At 42.8% G+C, this 19,930-nt stretch overlaps 1 protein-coding gene across 2 annotated transcripts in view; it reads right to left on the bottom strand.

The window, feature by feature from the left end:
* ABTB1 (ankyrin repeat and BTB domain containing 1) overlaps positions 1-19,619 on the bottom strand; it is a 42,408-nt gene extending 22,789 nt beyond the window's left edge. The window contains exons 1-7 of one of the 2 annotated variants that reach the window (XM_083418599.1): positions 17,930-19,619; positions 15,285-15,347; positions 13,300-13,355; positions 10,058-10,202; positions 8,628-8,787; positions 7,584-7,629; positions 5,779-5,895 (exon numbers count right to left, since the gene is read on the bottom strand). In XM_083418599.1, coding sequence (XP_083274725.1) covers positions 5,779-5,895; positions 7,584-7,629; positions 8,628-8,787; positions 10,058-10,202; positions 13,300-13,355; positions 15,285-15,347; positions 17,930-17,985 — 643 coding nt within the window. In that variant the 5' untranslated portion in view covers positions 17,986-19,619. The remainder of the gene's footprint in view (positions 1-5,778; positions 5,896-7,583; positions 7,630-8,627; positions 8,788-10,057; positions 10,203-13,299; positions 13,356-15,284; positions 15,348-17,929) is intronic. The other variant, XM_083418600.1, reaches the window with a different exon arrangement.
* Between the last annotated feature and the right edge of the window lie 311 nt (positions 19,620-19,930).

Raw genomic sequence — 19,930 nt, 5'->3', positions numbered from 1 at the left:
TGATTCAGAAGGCAATTAAACAAACACGATGAGTAACTGGAAACTCCAAATTTCAGAGGCAGGATGATAGAGGGGCTGGGAGATGGGGGCACTGTTATACAGTGGCTCTGCTCCTTCCTCCTGGGCTGAGTCCAGAAAGTGGTGTTGGGGGATGAGTGTTCAGACCCCTGGGCTCTCACTTGTGGGGTGCCTCAGGGTTCCATCCTCTCCCCCATGCTTTTTAGCATCTATATGATGCTGCTGCGAGAGATCATCAAGGAGTTTGAGCTGGGTGTTGATCAGTATGTGGATGATACCCAACTCTACATCTTTTAAATCAGAACCAGTGAGGGCAGTGAAGGCCCTGTGGGAGTGTTTGGAGGCGGTTGGAGGATGGCGGCTAAGTACTGTTTTGTGGGGACAGGGGGTGGGCAGGTGTAGAGGATTCCCTGGTCCTGAATGGGTAACTGTACCCCTGAAGGATCAGGTGAGCAGCCTAGGAGTCATTTTGGACCCACAACTGTCCATGGAGGCCCAGGTCAGTTCTGTGTCCAGGGCAGATGTCTACCAGCTCCATCTGGTACGCAGGCGGAGGCCCTACCTGCCCACAGATTGTCTCACTAGAGTGGTGCATGCTCTGCTTATCTCCCGCTTTGACTTCTGCAATGCGCTTTACATGGGCTACCTTTGAAGGTGACCCAGAAACGACAACTAATCCTGAATGCAGCAGCTAGACTGGTGACTGGGAATGGCTGCCGAGACCATCTATCACTGGTCCTAAAGGATCTTCATTGGCTCCCAGTGCGTTTCCAAGCACAATTCAAAGTTTTGGTGCTAACCTTTAAAGCCCTAAGCGGCCTTGGCCTTGTACACTTGAAGGGGCGTCTCCATCCCCATTATTCAGCCCGGACACTGAGGTCTAGCACCTAGGGCCTTCTGGTAGTTCTCTCAATGTGAGAAGTGAGGCTACAGGAACCAGGCAGAGCGGCTTCTCGGTAGTGGCATCCGCCCTGTGGAACGCCCTTCCATCAGATGTCAAGGAAATAAACAACTACCTGATTTTTAGAAGACATCTGAAGGCAGCCCTGTTTAGGGAAGATTTTAATGTTTGATGTTTTATTGTGTTTTTAATATTCTGTTGGAAGCCACGCAGAGTGGCTGGGGAAACCCAGCCAGATGAGCAGGGTAGAAATAAAAAAATTATTGTATTATTATTATTATTATTATTATTATTATGGCAGAAGGCAGCTGTTGACTTCACATCCTGCTGGTGGACTACCTAGAAACATCTGGCTGGCCACTGTGCAAAATATGCTGTAGTGCTAGATGGACTATTGGCCTGACAAAGCATGTTCTTAAGACGGATGCAAAGAGACTGAAATGAACGCCTGTGTGCCTAGTGGCAAATCTGGTTCCTCTCCTTAACATCCTCTCCTTATGTTTTGCAATTGTGTCAGGCTCAATGCGAACAAAGTTAAGGCTCAGCACTATTTCAGTCATCAACCTAACAGATTACCTAGCCTTTGGGTATGTGTGTGTTGTTAGGAACAGATTTCTCCCCTACTTGGTGGGTGCATGCAATTTGTTTATTGTAGTTTTAACTTGTAGAATCTGTTTCAAGTACATTCACAGAGCTGTTCCAAAGGGAAACTGGCAGCCTGGTGCCAATTTAAACTCAGAAGCCAAAAGCATATGCAATTTGCTTTCAAGGAGGACTGAGTCAGCCTATATTTCCTATCCAGGAGACACTAAGAAGCAGCAAGATATTCTTTTCTGGAAGAGGAAAAAGAACATTGTCAGAGGGCTGTATATGGAGATGCTTTTGTTTGAAGTTTCTAGCTCATTTAGAAGATAGAAATTTTATGCTTGAAGTGCTTAGATAACGCAGATGAAGTGCAAGCTGAAGAACAGAACAGCTAAGTGAGGCAGCCTCCTCCTCTCAAGACCGCCCCCCCCTCCAGATGTGTTGTCTATGGCACAGAGAGTTTTTAAAAGACCAATTTGTGTCATGAGTTTTGGTAAAGCACTTTATCACAAGTTTCTGGGAAATGGACCAGTATGATGGGCTGCATCTTTCAATCTATGACAGCAATTTTGCACTAATTAAGATTTCGGAACAGATGTAATACAAATGTGAGCGTGGTCCGTCAAAAGTAAATAGCTTTTGGTGACAGCAGCGTCAGTAAGATCAACTCACATTTATAAAGTGTCAAGAAAATGGACAAGGCAGCAGCAACAATTAACATTCATTTAGCATCAACAATGGCCCAGATGCATGAAAGCAAGGGACTTGTGCCTCTAGGACACCAGTCCAAATGCTTCCTTCTTCCCTAGTGGCAAAAGGGGGAAGCTGAATGGAGTATAGTATATTTTGTAGTTTTTGCAACATGGCTAGCTATGCCAGGGTCAAAGCTTAAGTGTTACCAGTACTAAAGGCAGCAGTGGCAGAAGAAGATGTTAAGAGGGGATTGTCAATAAAGGATGCTCTAGCACCTTCAGTTTTGAAGACAGCAGCATATAGAAGCAAGCTAAACTGTTCCTTTCATCACTTAAGGGTTTCTCACAAATGGTGACAAGCAGAGTACAAAATAATCCTAAGGAAGTGTAAATTTATGATCTGCCTGGCCAACTATTTAAATTCTGATGTCTAACATGAGTGCTGCGAAACAAACGACAGCCTTAGCCTTTCAAAGTGTCCAAGAGAGAAAGCAACTTCCACTGGTGCAATGGACCTTGGGGTGTGTGTGTGTGTGTGTGTGTGGCAGGGATGACACCAGGTGGTAGTCTTAGTACACAACCAAGGCAGTAAAGCAACTTGTGTTAACCACCTGACTTTTTCCATCCGTGAAGAAATCATAACTATGCATTTCTGGGAATTAGAGTTTATTAGCATCAATCAGCTTAACCTCAAATAAAAGAACTGAAAAACTATGTAATTAGAGATGCTGAAATATAATCAAGCATTAACACAAATATAGCTAAATTAGTTATTCATTATTTCTTTAAGGTGATGAGAGCATGGTTTTTATTAAACTATGCTCATGGGATATTAAATTCAACTATTCTTAAAACACTTGCAGAAAACATACACTACAGGGTGTGAAATATCTATCTGCATCTATCAAGCATTACTACAATACATTATTGTTTGATATCTACACAGTTAACCTTACAAAACAAGCAAGCAACCAAGCTATATATTTAAGTCTGGGAGGAAGCTGCTCAAGTATCCAATTCAAGATTAATCATATCTGGTTTAGAGATATATTTTTTGCTTGCCTCATTTTCTGCAACCTATATCATCCAGTTTAGAAATGGCCCAGAGCCCCACTAAATATTTAAGTTTGATTTCTAGTCTGTTCTTCCTTGATTCATGATCCCAGGGTGGGTTACAACAATAAAATACATTTAAAACCATGACAGTGTTTAATATTGTACCATTTCAGAATATGGCACTACAAAGATGGATAACTAAGCTATTTACAAGTGAGTTGCTTATTATTCCAAGTATTTATATTCCAGATCCTGGGAATAGTCCTTAGGCAGGTAATATTCAAGTAGGAGATTGCTGGACCATACCCATGTGTCCCTGTTATGACGTATCACAACTCTTTCTAGAAAACAAGAATGCTGCAAAGGCTTATGCTAAAAACAATTAAATGTCCCATTAGAGTGCTCACCCATTAGTATATGCATAGCACAGTAACTTGGTGTACAATGGAGACAGAACTTTGTCACCAAATCAAGGGCACATGAATCTACCCTACCTCTCCTTAGTCACTGCACCTACAAGCCAGAAGACCCTGCCCATGCTACACAGTTTCTAAAAGCAACAGACTTGGCCTGTTATTTACACTTTAATTACTTCCCAGATAGACTACTGCAGTACAGCATGTAGGACACCGAAGACGATCCTAGATGGCCTAAGACCAAATAACTATTAGGAACACTTACTTTGTTGTCTGCATGGGCTTTAAAATCAGCTTTGAAGTTCCTATTCTCTGTAACACTTCAAAATATCCATTGGGTAACTTACAGAAGGGCATTTTCTGTGGGTGCTACAATTCTAGAATACCTCAATCAGGAAATTTTTTCACTATGTATACTATGAATACATTTTTGTTCGGTTGGGCTTTCACTGTGTAATTTTAGATCTTGTTCTTGACTGACTTTATCTTGGAGACCCATCTTGGCTGTGAATCCTGGAAGACCTGCTCCCTGCCTTGCAGGCCTTTTTCCACCTGGTCTGGGAGGGCAGGGAGGACTGACTCCAGCTACAAAAACTAGGGCTGCTGAAAAGGCCAGAGACCACTTTGGCTGTCTCTTAGTACAAGTCATCAAGCCTGAGCTTCCACACCTGCCAACCACCATGGGCAGGACTGGCAGCAATAGCAGCAGGTATAATAATAATAATAATAATAATAATAATAATAATAATAATAATAATAATAATTATACCCCGCCCTCCCCAGGCTCAGGGCGGCTAACACCAATAAAATTACAATAAAACATAATGGGGGGGGGGGGAACCAGTTTATTAAAATACGGGTTAAAATACAATTTAAAATGCAGCCTCATTTTAATAGTAGCCCATAAATCAAAACCATAAGGGGAGGGAAACATAAGGGTCAGACTGAGTCCAAACCAAAGGCCAGGCGGAACAGCTCTGTCTTGCAGGCCCTGCGGAAAGATGCCAAGTCCTGCAGGGCCCTAGTCTCTTGTGACAGAGCATTCCACCAAGTCGGGGCCAGTACTGAAAAGGCCCTGGCCCTAGTTGAGACCAATCTAACTACCTTGCGGCTTGGGACCTCCAAAGTGCTGTTATTTGTGGACCTTAAGGTCCTCCGTGGGGCATACCAGGAGAGGTGGTCCTGTAGGTACAAGGGTCCTAGGCCGCATGTTCTAAGCTTATGATAATATTTTATTCTCTTGCTAATTATGCAGTTTTAAATGTGCATATTATATTTAACTTCCTATAGTAATGTTTTGTAGACTCATGTTTGTAGCTTCGAGCTACAAACATGAGTCTGACCAAACTGCGGGAAGCAGTGGAAGACAGGAGTGCCTGGCGTGCTCTGGTCCATGGGGTCACGAAGAGTCGGACACGACTAAATGACTAAACAACAACAGTAATGTTTTCTTTTGAAAAGTTTAAGTTTTGAAATGTGGAACAGTCTCCCTCATGAGGTTGTGGACTCACCTTCCTTGGAGGTTTTTAAAGAGAGGTTGGATGGCCATTTGTCATGGATGCTTTAGCTGAGATTCCTGCATTGCAGGGGGTTGGACTAGATGACCCTTGAGTCCCTTCCAAATATTCCTATATTCTATGATATTTTTTTTGTTAACTTCACTACACTAAATGTATATTCTGTAGTTGACTTGCTTTGTAATATTTTATTTTGAAATCTTTAAGATAATATTTTAGTTTCCTGTTAATTACATTGCTTTGAATGTATACTTGGTTTCTTTTTTTACTCTCTTCATTAATGCTTTATTCTGCATTGTTTTATTTGATGTTTTAACCTGTTGTAAACCACTTTGAGAATTTTTTCTTTAAATTATAAAGCAGTATAGAAATGGAAAGAAAATAATAATAACAATACCATGTTAAAGAATATTTTATATTGTTAATTGCTTATCTGCATAGTGTACTGTGATTGTTTTGAACACTTTAGGAGAACAGCGGAACAGAAAAAAGTTATTACTAGAATTTTTAGCTAATTAATATAAGCTATTCAGAAAAAAGGCAGCTTTCCACTTTCTTATACAAAGTGCCAGTCTGAGCAATTTGGACCTTACCAAATTCATGGACCTTTTTACACTTTGTTTCCAAGTCTTCGATGAGATCCTGGAGCCGACATTGTTTTGCCAATCTTTTGCAGTCGCTCACATATTCTACATCTATGTCTAAACGACCTGGCAAAAGAAAAGAAAAGAAAGCAAATGACCCTTTCAATTCTCCCTATTATTTATTCACCAACACGTAAAATTCATCCTTACATCCACAGCTGCAAATTTATGTTTCAGCACCCCCCTGTGACTTAAGGAAGGACTGCATTTATATTTTTGAGAACATCACTTGAACAGCTAGTACAGCAACTTCTTTTGAGCCATATTGCACGTTGCTTTTCAGATATATGTCCTGAGAAAATTATGGTTTTTTACCTTTTGTATCTTTATTATTTTAGACTGCAAACCACCTTGAATGGATTAGCAGTACAAAATTGTAGTAAGGGTGACATCCAATGTTAGCGATACCGGTATAGGCCTATTAAAATTAGTGAGTCCATTAATTGCAATGAGTCTACAAAGAATATAACAGAGATGCATGCCGCCCTAAGTAAACAAATAGACTATAGATACACAACTTGGCTGACTATCACCCAAATAAATAAAACATGGATGCACATGTCTACATATGACAAAGCCAAGAAATGGTACATACAAGCCCTTCAATTCTGATAACCACAATAATGTAGCTATTATTTCAATTGGTATGCTACTTTCCCACATACATTTGCCCAAAGCAATGAGCAAATGTAGAGAAGGCTAATCCAGAATCCCTTCCATAGGTTTAATCCACATGTCCCACAAGTTAAATGCATGTGTCACTTTCCGTATCCTTCTGTATTTCAAGGTACTCCTGTCTTATAAAAGCAAAAAGAGGAGCAACTTCAATAGCCAGATTCATACATATTCCTGAGCACAAATATCCAGAAACGTATGGTCATTGTCTAGTGAAGGATAAGGACCTTTGTTCACTAAAAACAAACAAAAATAAGACAAATTTTTATTCTTTGCTATTCCTTTGGTAGCTCCAATCTAGAGCTGTGCTCTGGAATTGGGAGGAACCCTATTGGCATATGCAAATGGAGGTAGAAAAACATGTTAGCACAGTCTGTGCCTGGTTAGAATGCCCAATCAGCAAACAAATCTTCTAGACAGCAGAATCCTTTGCACGTCTACTCAGGTGTAAGTCTCATTGAATTGCAGAAAGACTTACTCCCAAACAAGTGTGTTTAGAATTGAAGGCTCAACATTTCAAGTAACTGTTGCTGAAATAAAGGGGATTAATGCCATGGCGCTTTTAGACGTAAAAGTAACTAGAGCAACAGTGTGGCATACCGGGAATACGTCCAGACACAAAGTTGTGTCACTCATTACTAGCAATGCCAGTGCCCTTATTGCATTTGATACAGCACTTGCAAAACAAACAAACAAACCCATCAGCTGGGTGGTGGGAGACAATGTTTTCGGGCAATAAAATATTGTTGCTTGGGTGGGTGAGTGGCTAACCCCAAAGCAAAAGCACGATGGTAGAGAAAAGAACCTGAATCCCCCATAATCTCACTCTAGCAAGGTCCAACACAACTTGTGCAGCTCCATGCCTCTCCATCAATGCTGTTATTCTATGCCCCAGTATCTAATGCTTTCCATCAGTATAGTCCTTGCAAGAGAAAGAGAAAAAGTACGTCACCCAGGCCATTTCTGACAAGCTAAGTTTTGAAATAATTATGCAAAGTATATAGATATACGCAAGATGTTATTCTGAATCCAAATGCAGCAATTGTAAGCACTACAATGCAGCACATGCCCACATTTACCTGTATAGAGGTACTGGAGAAGGGAACCAAAGGCAGCTGGGTTGATCTATATAATGAATGAAAGTGGTTATTTACAGAGGTTGCATTTTGCCATGGCTTGAACTATACACTGATATAAGTGAGAAACAAGCTAGAACAGCAGTAGCTAAGGTGTTTTGGACTACAACTCCCATCAGCCCCAGCCTGTCAGGTCAATGATCAGAAGTCCACAACAACTTCCAGAGGGCACCCCATCGGCTATATTCAAACTAGAAGGTAATGAGGGCCCATGAGATTCTGCAGTAGTGCAGTAGGCAAGCAACAAAAAGGGCAAGATTTTAGCTGTATGTCCCTTTTCCTCAATGCTAGCTCAGTTCGCACCATGTGACAACATTAAATAATGTCACTCAAAAAGTAATTAACTTGTGGAACTGACCACAAGTTGTGATAGCCACTTATATAGTTAGCTTAAAAAAAAAAAACCTGTTTTGTGAGAAGTTGAATAGCTTGTGTGTTATGTTTACCAGTAGGAACAGCCAGGGTCGATTCAATACAGTAGTCACAATGAAATCTCAATACGATGTTCCAGATCAACATTGCTGAGATAATCCAAGTAAAACTGTTTTAAAGAAACTTGATGCTTGATTAGTTAGTAACATCAGGTTTGGTACTCGTGTAGCAGAATAAAGTGGCAGAATGGACTGTACCATTCAGACTGCAAGTAGGAAAAGCCCATTTTGAGTGTTCCAAATGTAACAATATTCACTGCAAGTAAAAAAGAAAAAAGGAGAATGGCAGTGAGAGGACTAGCCCAGAACCACTTCCTCTCAATGAGCCAATTCATGGGGTTAGTTGCTTTTTATGGTTTTTTTAGTTAGTTGATTATTATGTTTTTTAATGTGTTTGAAATGACATCCTCACCCCCAGTCTTAAGCGGTACAGTCCACTCTACTGTCTCATTCTGATGCATGTGTAAATCAGGGTCTAGACTTAGCACCTGAAACCTTAAAGCAAGCACCAACTGCAGACACTATTCTAGTTAAAACAAAGCTTGAGTGTTCTCACCAATGGATGCTTTAGTGCTATGATATTCTTCCCCTTCCACTTGGTCTCAAACATTTCTGCAAAATATGCACTCCGGGCACCGAGAATGCAGCGATGGGCACAGAAAGACTTCCCATGCACAATGAATACAATGTCACTCTGGTAACCCTGTTCCAGAAGTCTGCAAGGAGAATAAGAACAACAAGTCTGAAAAAACTGGACTGGAGGACTCAGCAACTGCGAGTATCTTGTTCCTTCAAAATCAAGGTAATAAAATAATGCTTTATTATTTATTAATTGGTCCCTTTCTTACCAAGGTAACTCAAAGTGACTTACAATATATAAACAAAGATAAACATACATTAAAACCAGCACAAAGAAAAACAATGAAAAAATGAAATGACAATCTTGTTCTTAAAAAGGCAGAATGTGAACCACTCAAGGAGGCCACAGGAAATTATGATTCAACGCCATGGAGGAAAAGTAATGTTTTTGCCTGACGCCTAAAGCTATATAATGATGCTACCAAGTGAGCCTCCCTGGGGACAGCATTCCATAAAGAGGACCCCACACACACCTATCTATTAAGTGGTCTTATTTACTTCTGCCACTTACACAGTAGATTGTGATTAATCAGTTTTATCATGTGTACCGTATGAGAAGTTTTTTCAGTGGGGAGGGAATTACATATATATATATATAGAAACTTTCAAATTACAGTGGTGCCTCGCAAGACGAAATTAATTTGTTCCGCGAGTTTTTTTGTAGAGCGAGTTTTTTCGTCTTGCGAAGCACCACGGCGGGGAGGGGTGGGGAGAAGCAGGGCAGCTGCCGCAGCCGGTCCTTGGACTCAGCCGCGCCTTGTGGACACCGTGCGACGCGGCTGCTAGAGGGCGGCGGGGCTCAGGAGCGCGACTCCGGCTGCAGCGCTGGCTGCTGGCGGCAACGGCTCCTGCGGGGAGTGCGCGAGGGCGGTGGGCAGTGGTGCGAGGCAGCCGGAAGGTCGGAAGGTCGGCTGGAAGGTGGGAGGGAGCCGGAGGAACCGTAAGCAGGAAGGTGGGAGGGAGCCGGAGGAGCGGAGAAGCGAGGGTGCGACCGTCGCCATGACAGGAGAGGCAGGGCTGTTTCGTCTAGCGAAGCAAGCCCTTTGGAAAATCCGTCTTGCAAAGCACCTCAGAAAATGAAAAACCCTTTCGTCTAGCGGGTTTTCGTCTTCCGAGGCATTCGTCTTGCGGGGTACCACTGTACTATGTACTAACAGTGGCTTGACAGACTTGTCATCATCCCAAGCAAGCCTCCATAAGACAAGAACATGATAAATCTTTTGAATCTCTTGAAACAAAACAAGCAAGAGAGGTCAGCCATCCAAGGAGTGGGAATGGCAGTCCAATGGAAACAGATGCATTTTAATGCTTAACAGCCTGCAATGAAGGCATCCCTTCTCTCTTTACCGTTGAAGGAAGACATCATAGTAGTCTCTCTTCATGCACTTTGCTGTGATCTGCTTGTACTCCTTTAACACCCGCCGAATAGCATCACTCAGGGCCCCATATAAACAACGCTCGCCATCAAAGGTGTTCGCTTCACATTTGGCACCTGTAAACAAATACCAACTGCCATTTAGGTTTGAAGCCATATTACAAGAGACAGATCATTTACATATGTGATATTGTCTTTCTCTGCAGAACAGTACTAAGAACTGCTTCCACTAAACAACTGGAGAAACCTTCATCCCTCGTTACAAGTACTTTCATATGTTCTTCTGGTCTAAAGCAGAGCTCATGAAGTAAAATGAACATTCAACCATAATATCCAGTCTCTTAATTTCTGCCTTGGGACAACTGCAAGACTACTCAGTTTTAAAAGAAAATAGCTGTATGAAGCTGCATATATTCTACACTATTTCACAGAAAACATTTCTGCTACACCCATACCACTGTGATCCAGTGTGCTACACTATGAGCTGGATTGTGGTTAGAGTCTTGGATGATGTAATGGTTCTAGGGATTGCTTGTGCGTAAGCTGCCTTTACTCATGGGTAGGTTGCATGGTTGAACCCTTTCTGACAGGACAGCCTGTATTCCGTGGCTGCCTCAGTCGCTGGCAGAATCCGTCAGTGGGCGTTTCTTAAACCGCTTCCAACATAAAAGCTGCTTGATGCCCAGTCTTCTCCCCCGTTGCCTGCGTGAAAGCTTTCTGCGCAGGGTGGGTGTGGGCAAAGGAGCACTTGTCCCCTCTCCGCTGGTCTCCTGCGAAGAGTCCTGGAGCCACCTCTCTGCTTCCTCTATCTCCTCCCCTTCTCCACTGGTGTTACGCTGATTTCCTTCCCCAGCGTATGGGCTATCCCTCCTCCTACTAGGACCCTCTCCACCATCATCCGGGAGCCCTCTCACCGCCTCCCGCTCCGATGGCAGTTCCCTGACAGATGAGGATCAGGGTTCATATCCACACTCAGCCATGAAGCTTGCTGGGTGACCTTGGGACAGTCATTGTCTACTTCCCAGGGCTGATGAGAGGATAAACTGAGGAGGAGAACCATGAACACCACATTGAGCTCCTTGGAGATAAGTTATTACAACTTAAAAAATAGAGAAAAGAATCTCTTTTAAAGTACACTGGAAATATTTAGTAAAATACAAGTTAGAAGCAAGCTAAAAAGCTTCCCAGAACAACTTTCTGATTGTGTGTTTAACTACAGTTAGGAATATAAAATTTATTGTCCAAATTCAAAATATTTCTCTCTCAAGTCTGTGCCTGCACTGGTTGGAATATACCCATTTCTAATAGAGTCTGCATGTAGCTACTGTTCACTGACAAGCTATGCTTACCAAATTCAACATTACCCCACCAAAGCATGATTTGGATTTCTTATTCCTAGAAGGATTATTATTTGCTTTAGCGGTAAACTATGAATTATGATCTAATACCAAGTTTGGAATGCTGTTCCTATGGAAATCTGAAAGGCGCCTACAATCCTGATGTTTTGTCACCTGCTGAAAATATATTTGTTCACCAAGTGTTTTTAAAGACTTAATCTGATTCAGCCTGGGTCATCTGATGATTTTATAATTGTACAATTTTGTTATTTTCAATGACTGTATTGTATACCACCTCAACAATAATTGTGTTGGTGGTTTATAAATAGTCTGGTAAATAAAGTTAGGAACCATGCTTTTGTTTTGTTTCTCTGACTGGATTGATATTCTTTGTACCTGTTAAACAACAAACCTAACATTGATTAAATGAAATCAATGTATTTTGATGGTGTGGGTGAGAGAACTAAGCTTATCTCACGGTACATCAGTTTTCCAAACTGTGTGTCGCGACACATTAGTGCCTGCACATTAGTGTCTGCAGTGTGTAGGTGAGTCACACGAATGCTCCCCACGGTGCTCCCAGGGCTGGAAAGGGGTTAGTTTAACCTCTTGTTTGCTAGTAAAACTGAATTACTGTGTCGTGAAATCTTGCATGTCTAAAAGGTGTACCACCAACATGAAAGGTTTGGAAAGCTCTGCCCTACATTACTACCTTTGTCCTTTTAGCCAAGTTACTAAGAAACAGCGCAATAATACCCTTGGGAGCTGGGTGGTTCAAGAATGGATGCTGGCAGACTTGTTACTTGGTAACCTAGATAGATCTGCAAGCGAAAGCACATATTCCTGGTGATAACTGTTCCTACTAGTCACTCAATAAATGGTGGCAGCTACTGATTCAGTGTATTACAGGTGAATTTATTCCTTCTAGTAAAGCCAGACACTAAATCCATTTATTTTTGCCCTGCTGGGTGCTATGATGAAAACAGAAATATTAAATGTACCAACAAGGAGCCTTAACTTTTTCTTTTTTTAAGTAAAAAATGAGAATAATAATAATAATAATGATGATGATGATGGCTGGGTTTCCCCAGCCACTCTGGGTGACTTTAAAAGGTACCCCTGCCCGTACGGGCCAGTCTTGACAGACTCTAGGGTTGTGCGCCCATCTCACTCAAGAGGCCGGGGGCCAGCGCTGTCCGGAGACACTTCCGGGTCACGTGGCCAGCGTGACATCGCTGCTCTGGCAAGCCAGAGCCGCACACGGAAACGCCGTTTACCTTCCCGCTAGTAAGCGGTCCCTATTTATCTACTTGCACCTGGGAGTGCTTTCGAACTGCTAGGTTGGCAGGCGCTGGGACTGAACAACGGGAGCGCACCCCGCTGCGGGGATTCGAACCGCCGACCTTTCGATCGACAAGCCCTAGGCGCTGAGGCTTTTACCCACAGCGCCACCCGCGTCCCTCTGGGTGACTTACAGCATATATAAAATGTAGTAAAACATCAAATGGACATTTAGTTTTAGGTGCGTTTTATTAAACAAAATGGCAACAAGCAGACTAGATTAAAAATAGCTCTCCCCATTGGCTAAGATCCAATTTTAATGTCACGCTAGGGCTAGTACTACAAACTTGTAAAAAACTGAGCCCTGTACTAACACCCTACCATGAGAGGAAAATAAAATAATAAATAATAATAAATAAAATTCTAGCTCTTTGATTAGCATAACAAGTCAAAAACAGCTATGCAGTTTCCCATCAGAGCAGGATTATACTGTTTTAATTCTGGTGTACCTTCAGCGACAATTCTAGAGACACACAGGTGACCATATATATTGGGCACACAGTCTCCAGGAGAAGCAGCATATCAGTTTTTCTTACCGTTGGCTAAAAGGTACCGTACAAGCTCTTCATGTCCACAGAGACAAGCATAATACCTGTTAACACAAGGAAGGAGTTAAGAAAGAGACACTTAGAAATGAAAACTTCTATGTTTTGCTGATTCCAACATTGCAATCTAATTAAGATCCTAAAATCACATTAGGTTGGGTTGGGACAGCAAATGTGTTGCCTTCCAGTTGTTGTTGGAGTGCAACTCGCAGCAGCCCTAGCAGAATGGCCAATGGTTGGGATGATGGAAGTTGTAGTCCAACACCATATGGAGGGCAGCACGTTGGCTCCCCCAATGGTGTTAATTCCTTACAAGAAATTGATCCAGTCCTCTCCATAGCATTCTCACTTCTTTCTGTTGTGACAAGGAGAACAAGGGTCTTTTCCCACTCTTTTTCTAATGATGAGACATGCACTTGCTTCATGTGCAAGGAGAAAAAAGAGATGTGGACTAGAGCTATGCAGATGAAGGGGTGGGACCATGCAAACAGAGTTCCCTTGGTTTTCAGTGCTCCCATCAAGTTCTATGGGACAACATTGTAAGAGGTGAAATCTGCACACCAGCCCCAGCACTGTTGCCTTACCAACAAGAACTTTAGGGTACATGCTTATTATTTCTATTGCAAGTATCTACATCCTGCTCTATTTATTTATTTATTTATTTAATTGTTAAAATAATTCAACATTAATACACATACAAACATACATTTCATACAACATACCTACATACATACAACATACCTACAACATACCTACACTCAATCCCACAGATAATTCCCATCACCATCCACCACCCCTCACCCTTTGTGTTAGACTTCCAATCTACTCAATTGCAATTTCTTTCCACTTCTATTACTTTCTTTCACACACCTTTAACCTAATTTCATACTTCTTTTACTATTACACATTGTTATCCATCTTATTTAGTATTCCAATGTTTGAAACGAAACTAGTTTATTCTAATAGGAGTTCTGATTTTTCGATATAGTTTTGCAAGTATCTTTTAAACACCTTCCAGTCCCTGTCTGCCTTCTCTACATCCTGCTCTATTAGTCAAGACTTTCAGAGCACTTTCCATTAGCGAGATAAAGGCAGCAGTAACTTGCATGTAAAACCCAATCCCAGATTTTTGAAAACTTCTAAAAGTTGACACTAAAAGGGTGGGTGAATAAAAAGTATTCCATCTGTCACTGTAAAGACAGACTTGTTAGTGCTAGGTGGGCCTCCCTGGAGACAGCAAAATGAAAAATATCCCTTTCCCAATTCCCCGTCACCTCACTTCAGAAGGCGATAGAACTCCAGCAATGATCACAGGTGATAGGAAAGTTCATGCAGGAAAAGTAACCTAGGTCCTAAGATGCTTAGGGATTTCAACATAAAATCCAGTACCTTGAATTTTATGTGGAAACAGATCAGCAGCTAATGCAATCATATAAAGGCTGACATGACAATATTCCAAGGACACATTGTACAACTCCAGGGATTCCCACTCTATACTTTCTTTTATGACAGACGTAGCACAGTGCTGATGAACATATGTTGGGGACAAACAAGAGAAGACTATTGTCTTCATGCCCTGTTTGCAACCTTCCCAGAACATTACGACTAACCAGAGCTAGACAAGATGAGCCAATGGCACAACTGGAGCAGGCCTCTTCTTAGCATGCTAGTAAAATGGTTGCCACAAATTATCCCCAAAGCAGTGGCAGGCATTCAACTGCCTTCCAGAATATTGTTCTGAATGAGGAAAATTATTTCCAACAGCAGGTCCTGTCAACAAAAAACAACATGGGAACACTGAAAACTTGAGACAATGGGGAGCAGAATGTAGGAGAAGGATATAAGAAAAAAATGTTTTCTTTTTTGAACACAACAACAGAAGTAAAATGAGGAACCATTGCAATGCCTGAAAGCATTTCTTTAAATCCTGTATAAGTTACCAAACAGCAGGTATGTCTCAAGGCCAAAGCACTCACAAAGGGGTACTGTCCCATTTATCCCGGACATTGATTTCAACATCTCTCTGTTCAAGAAGGTATCTGAAAGACAAACAAGGGCACAGCTTTAGCACTTAAGGATTCATCTAACTCACTTCAGCTACAGGTTCAGAAATAATCTGTTTTTAAAGCCCCTTTCCTTATTATTATTTATTATTTTTATTTATTAGATTAGACTGGCCTTCATCATAAGATCCCACAGAATACTCAAGTTTGGCAGTGCCCATGCAACCTTTAAAAGAAGGGACACATAATAGCAAGGCTATTCCTCCCCCCCATTACATTTATTCTCCTTTATCCCCACCATTGCTTTTTAAGTCTGTGTAATTTCCTAAATATCAGAAGAAACCAACATGCTGCCCTCCAGATGTTTTGGGATTCCACCTCCCATCAGCCCTGGCCATTTGAGGAATGATGGACAGTTCAGTCCAGGCTTCCTCAACCTTGGCCCTCCAGATGTTTTGAGACTACAATTCCCAGCATCCCTGACCACTGGTCCTGCTAGCTAGGGATCATGGGAGTTGTAGGCCAAAAAACAACTGGAGGGCCGAGGTTGAGGAAGCCTGGTTTAGTCTAACATCTGGAGGCATCACACTGGCTACTCCTGCTCTACATTACAGCAGCACACACCTCCCCTCTTTTTTTTCTTTTCTTTAAAAAGTTAGTGACAAATATCCTCACCAATTCTATGGGGGCACAACAGTGCATATGGAGATTATCAGGAGCACAGAAAACACAAAGAAAAATAGTTTTTGTGTTTCTATTTTGCTTTCTGGAAAGGCCCTAAAAAAACAGAGCTAGTATGGTGCAATGGTTAAGAGTACTGGACTAGGACTGGGGATAAAGTCAGCTCCTGTTTCTGAATTTAGACTATCTCACAGGGTGGTTGCAAAAATAAAATAAAAGGGCAGGAGGGAGGGTAGAATGAATTTAAATATAAATGACATTTTTAAATCATGAGCAAAAATTAGCCATTATTTAAAAACCTTAAAACTACTGGTTGATGTTCTCCAAGTATGTTGCTACTGTTGTCCTTTTTGTGATTCTGCTTGTAAATTTTGTTACAACCGAACGCTCTAAGTGTTGTGATTTTTACCAGTTCTTAAGATTGACGCTGAAATTGATGGATAGCATCACTTATGTTGATTATGCACATCACAATGAATTTGAATTGATATAATATTATGATTAACATTACTTTTCTGGCTGTTACTACATCTTAATGCAATGAATCAGGAAATTAATTGATAGATTTTTAAATATATGATTGGTATAAATTTATTCTTGTATTCATGAATTACTGTCATGTTAACTGTTTCATCTTTGTAATGATGTGTTTTGTGACAGTGCCTGTATTCTGTTGAGTCACGCTGGGCACATGTGTGTGGAAAAGCAGCATATAGTTTATATTTTACAACATCTTCAGTTTAAAAAAGGAGAAAATGTGTTTATAAAGCCTTAAAATACCATTTGCCTTTTTGTGCGTCTGTTTCTTTTTGGTCCTGCTCTCAGGGGATATCTAAAGTAGTCAGCTGTTTCAGGACAGGAAGCTGAGCTGATAGGCAGAAGAGGCAAAAGTTGTTTTCCTTTTTAAAAACACAGCAAGAACTTGGGGCCTCCCATTAGGGACATGAAGCAACACAGTAGCAGCCATTCTATTGCCAAATATGAATAGCTTGGGGAAGGAAGGATGGCAAACACAGGCAGGTGAAAATAATTTCTGAAAAGAATTTTGCTTCCTAACTGTTTATCTGCCCCCTAACTTTTTCTCTGCCACAATAATCTTCAATGTTCCTAGATCTAGGACTCAATTTTTAACCCAAATATGCATTTGGAAACCTATTTTTAAACAAAAAATTACCACATATTTGTATGGTGGTATTGCTGCTGCTGCAACAAGTTAGATCAGGCTGTGACAGTCGTGGGTTCCAACCCACCAGTTGAAGACCAAAGAGCTGCCACACCCAACAGAACTCTTAAGTTATCCAGGCCATGCTTGTTCCCTATTCCCCTCACAGATCTGTGACCTCCCTCCAAAATATCCCTGGTTGTGCCCAATATCCTCCATTCTATTTTTTTCAGCCCCAGCCAGTATTCCCCTATGCTCCACGTTTGCTTTCTGAAAGTAGCGTGTGCCAGAAATCCGCCTTGTCTAGAACTTCGAAGCTCCTATCTGGAAGTCTCTCCTCCCTTTAAGCCTAGACGGGTGGAGAAGGCATTAGCTGGGGTTACCGAAGGCACTTTGTACATGGCCAGAGCCCTCTCACCCAGGTTATTGCTTTCATGTGTGCAAACAAGCCCAGAAGCTTGTTCTAAACAGCTTCCCAGTTTTACTTCTCAGGCAGCCCTTTTTTGCTGCTGTCTAGAAGAGGCATCTAAACGTCCTAAACACACACAACAAACTTCGAGGAAAGCTAGGGGGGGGAAAATAGATGAGTTTACCTTAAGTCCCGGGGCAGCCCCTAAACCTCCACCTGCCATTCAGGTGCTCCCCAAATCGGAACTTCAAGGGACAGCCCCCTATTAAGCTCCCTAGCCCCAGCCTCTGCAAAGGCGCAGCGCCGATGGGAGTGTGTGGCTCCCTCCCGGGGGTCCCCACCCCATAACCTGGGCAAGGGCCTCACCGCACTCGGAAAACATCGCCCTTCTTGCAGCTGGTGAAGAGGTCGCTGGTGTCCATAGCCCGCCGGAAAGCGCCGCATTGACCCGGCCTAGGGGAGCGAAGGCGGCTTCAGCGGGAGCAGGCCCAGGCCCAGGAGGAGGAGCAGGGCAGCCCAGGGCAAGCGGCGCCGGATGTAAACACGGCGCCGGAGAGGCTGCTCCACACCAGCGAGGAGGCCGGCCTCGCTCCCCGCCCTTTCCTGGGGGACCCGGCGGCGCAGAGGCCCGCCCACCTCGCCTGGGTCAGCCTAGAAGACCGAGCGGGTGCGGAAGGCCGGCGTCGTGCCTGTGCAGCTTTAATTCCCACCACCGCCTGGCAAAGCCCCGGACAGGCGAGCAGCAGCTGCCGCTTCTCCAGGCGCCGCGCGCGCTTCTCCTCCTGCTGCGCCCCGTCTGCGCGAGAGCCCGCCTCGGTTCGTTCTGTGATTCGCCCGCGATTAGATGCCGCCGCCTCCTCCTATCCCCGCTGCCAAGAGCGAGGATTGTGCGTCTATATATAGAGATATTATTTTCAAAAGGGTTAGGGCTTCGTGTTTTTTAAAAGTTCGGGCTCCTCCAGCGTCCCCCATGGCGCCTGCAAATCTGTGGCCCGGAAGCCTCTGTCGGAGCGAAGGGGACGAGCGAGGCTGAAGCGGACAATGACTGCCTGCTCGCGGAAGGAAGGCAGCTTCCAGGTTACTTCTGACGCCGTGTTCTTCGCGTGGTGGCCTCTCCCCAGAGGAATGGAAAGAAAATAAAGGAGACCAGGAGGAAGAAAACCCCCAGTGTCTCTCGTTGCAGGGCCGCAAGCAAGTAGAAGAAGCAGAAAAGGGAGGCAGCCATCCATGCGCTCAAGTTTTTAATGTATGGAAGGAAGACTGTTCGGTTCAATTCTCTTCGTCTTCAAAATAAGAGATGTTGTCGAGCTAGAAAATATGCGGAAAGGGGCGACGGAAGTGTTCAAGGAGCTGGTGCAGTTCTTTTATGGAGACAGCGGTTTATGTTTTTGGGTTTTTTTACCACATTATCATTTTCTCTGTCTTTCCAATGCATGCCCCCCCCAACCCAGAGCTATCTTGTAGTTTCTTGAGAAATATTGCCGCTTGACGTGTTTCCCCTCAAACCAGCTTTAATCCGAAAGGCAATCTTAAAACCGCATGCACTTCGCAGTTAAACCGAGGTGTGTACATTTGGGACGCCCATTGCTTACCCGCAGATGGCAGCTTCACAAATAGGAGTTGTGGAGGCGACGGCTTTGTTGCATTTTAAGCTGCTAATTGCCTGAGACTTTTTAATTTGGTAAAAAACTAGGGTAAGCGGAGGCATGATAGAGGTGTGTACAATTATTCATAGTAAATAAGAGAGACGTTTTGCTCCCTCTCATAATTTTAGTACCTGAGTCGTCCACTGAAGCTAAGTGGTTCAAGCTTCAAGACAGACAAAAGGAAGTACTACTGAATACAGTGTATTGTTAAACTCTGGAACTCACTTCCACAAGAAGTTGGGGTGGACACCAATTTGAATGTATTTAAAGAAGGGGTTAGACAAATTCATGGAAAGTGCTAATCAAATGGCTACAAGTCATTGGGGTGTATGGTATCCCCAGGATCAATACCAGCTACTGGGATTTAAGAAGTGTGTATGCACACGAAAGCTTATACCCAGAACAAACTTAGTTGGTCTCTAAGGTGCTACTTAGTGATGTATGGAAGTGAGAGCTGGACCATCAAGAAGGCTGATCGCCGAAGAATTGACGCTTTTGAATTATGGTGCTGGAGGAGACTCTTGAGAGTCCCATGGACTGCAAGAAGATCAAACGCATCCATTCTTAAGGAAATCAGCCCTGAGTGCTCACTGGAAGGACAGATCGTGAAGCTGAGGCTCCAATACTTTGGCCACCTCATGAGAAGAGAAGACTCACTGGAAAAGACCCTGATGTTGGGAAAGATGGAGGGCACAAGGAGAAGAGGACGACAGAGGATGAG

This window comes from Podarcis tiliguerta, assembly GCF_965153285.1.
Source record: "Podarcis tiliguerta genome assembly, chromosome: 2".
Lineage (NCBI taxonomy): Eukaryota > Metazoa > Chordata > Lepidosauria > Squamata > Lacertidae > Podarcis > Podarcis tiliguerta.
Note: the sequence above shows the minus strand (reverse complement) of the source record. Positions and strands in the feature narration are given on the sequence as shown.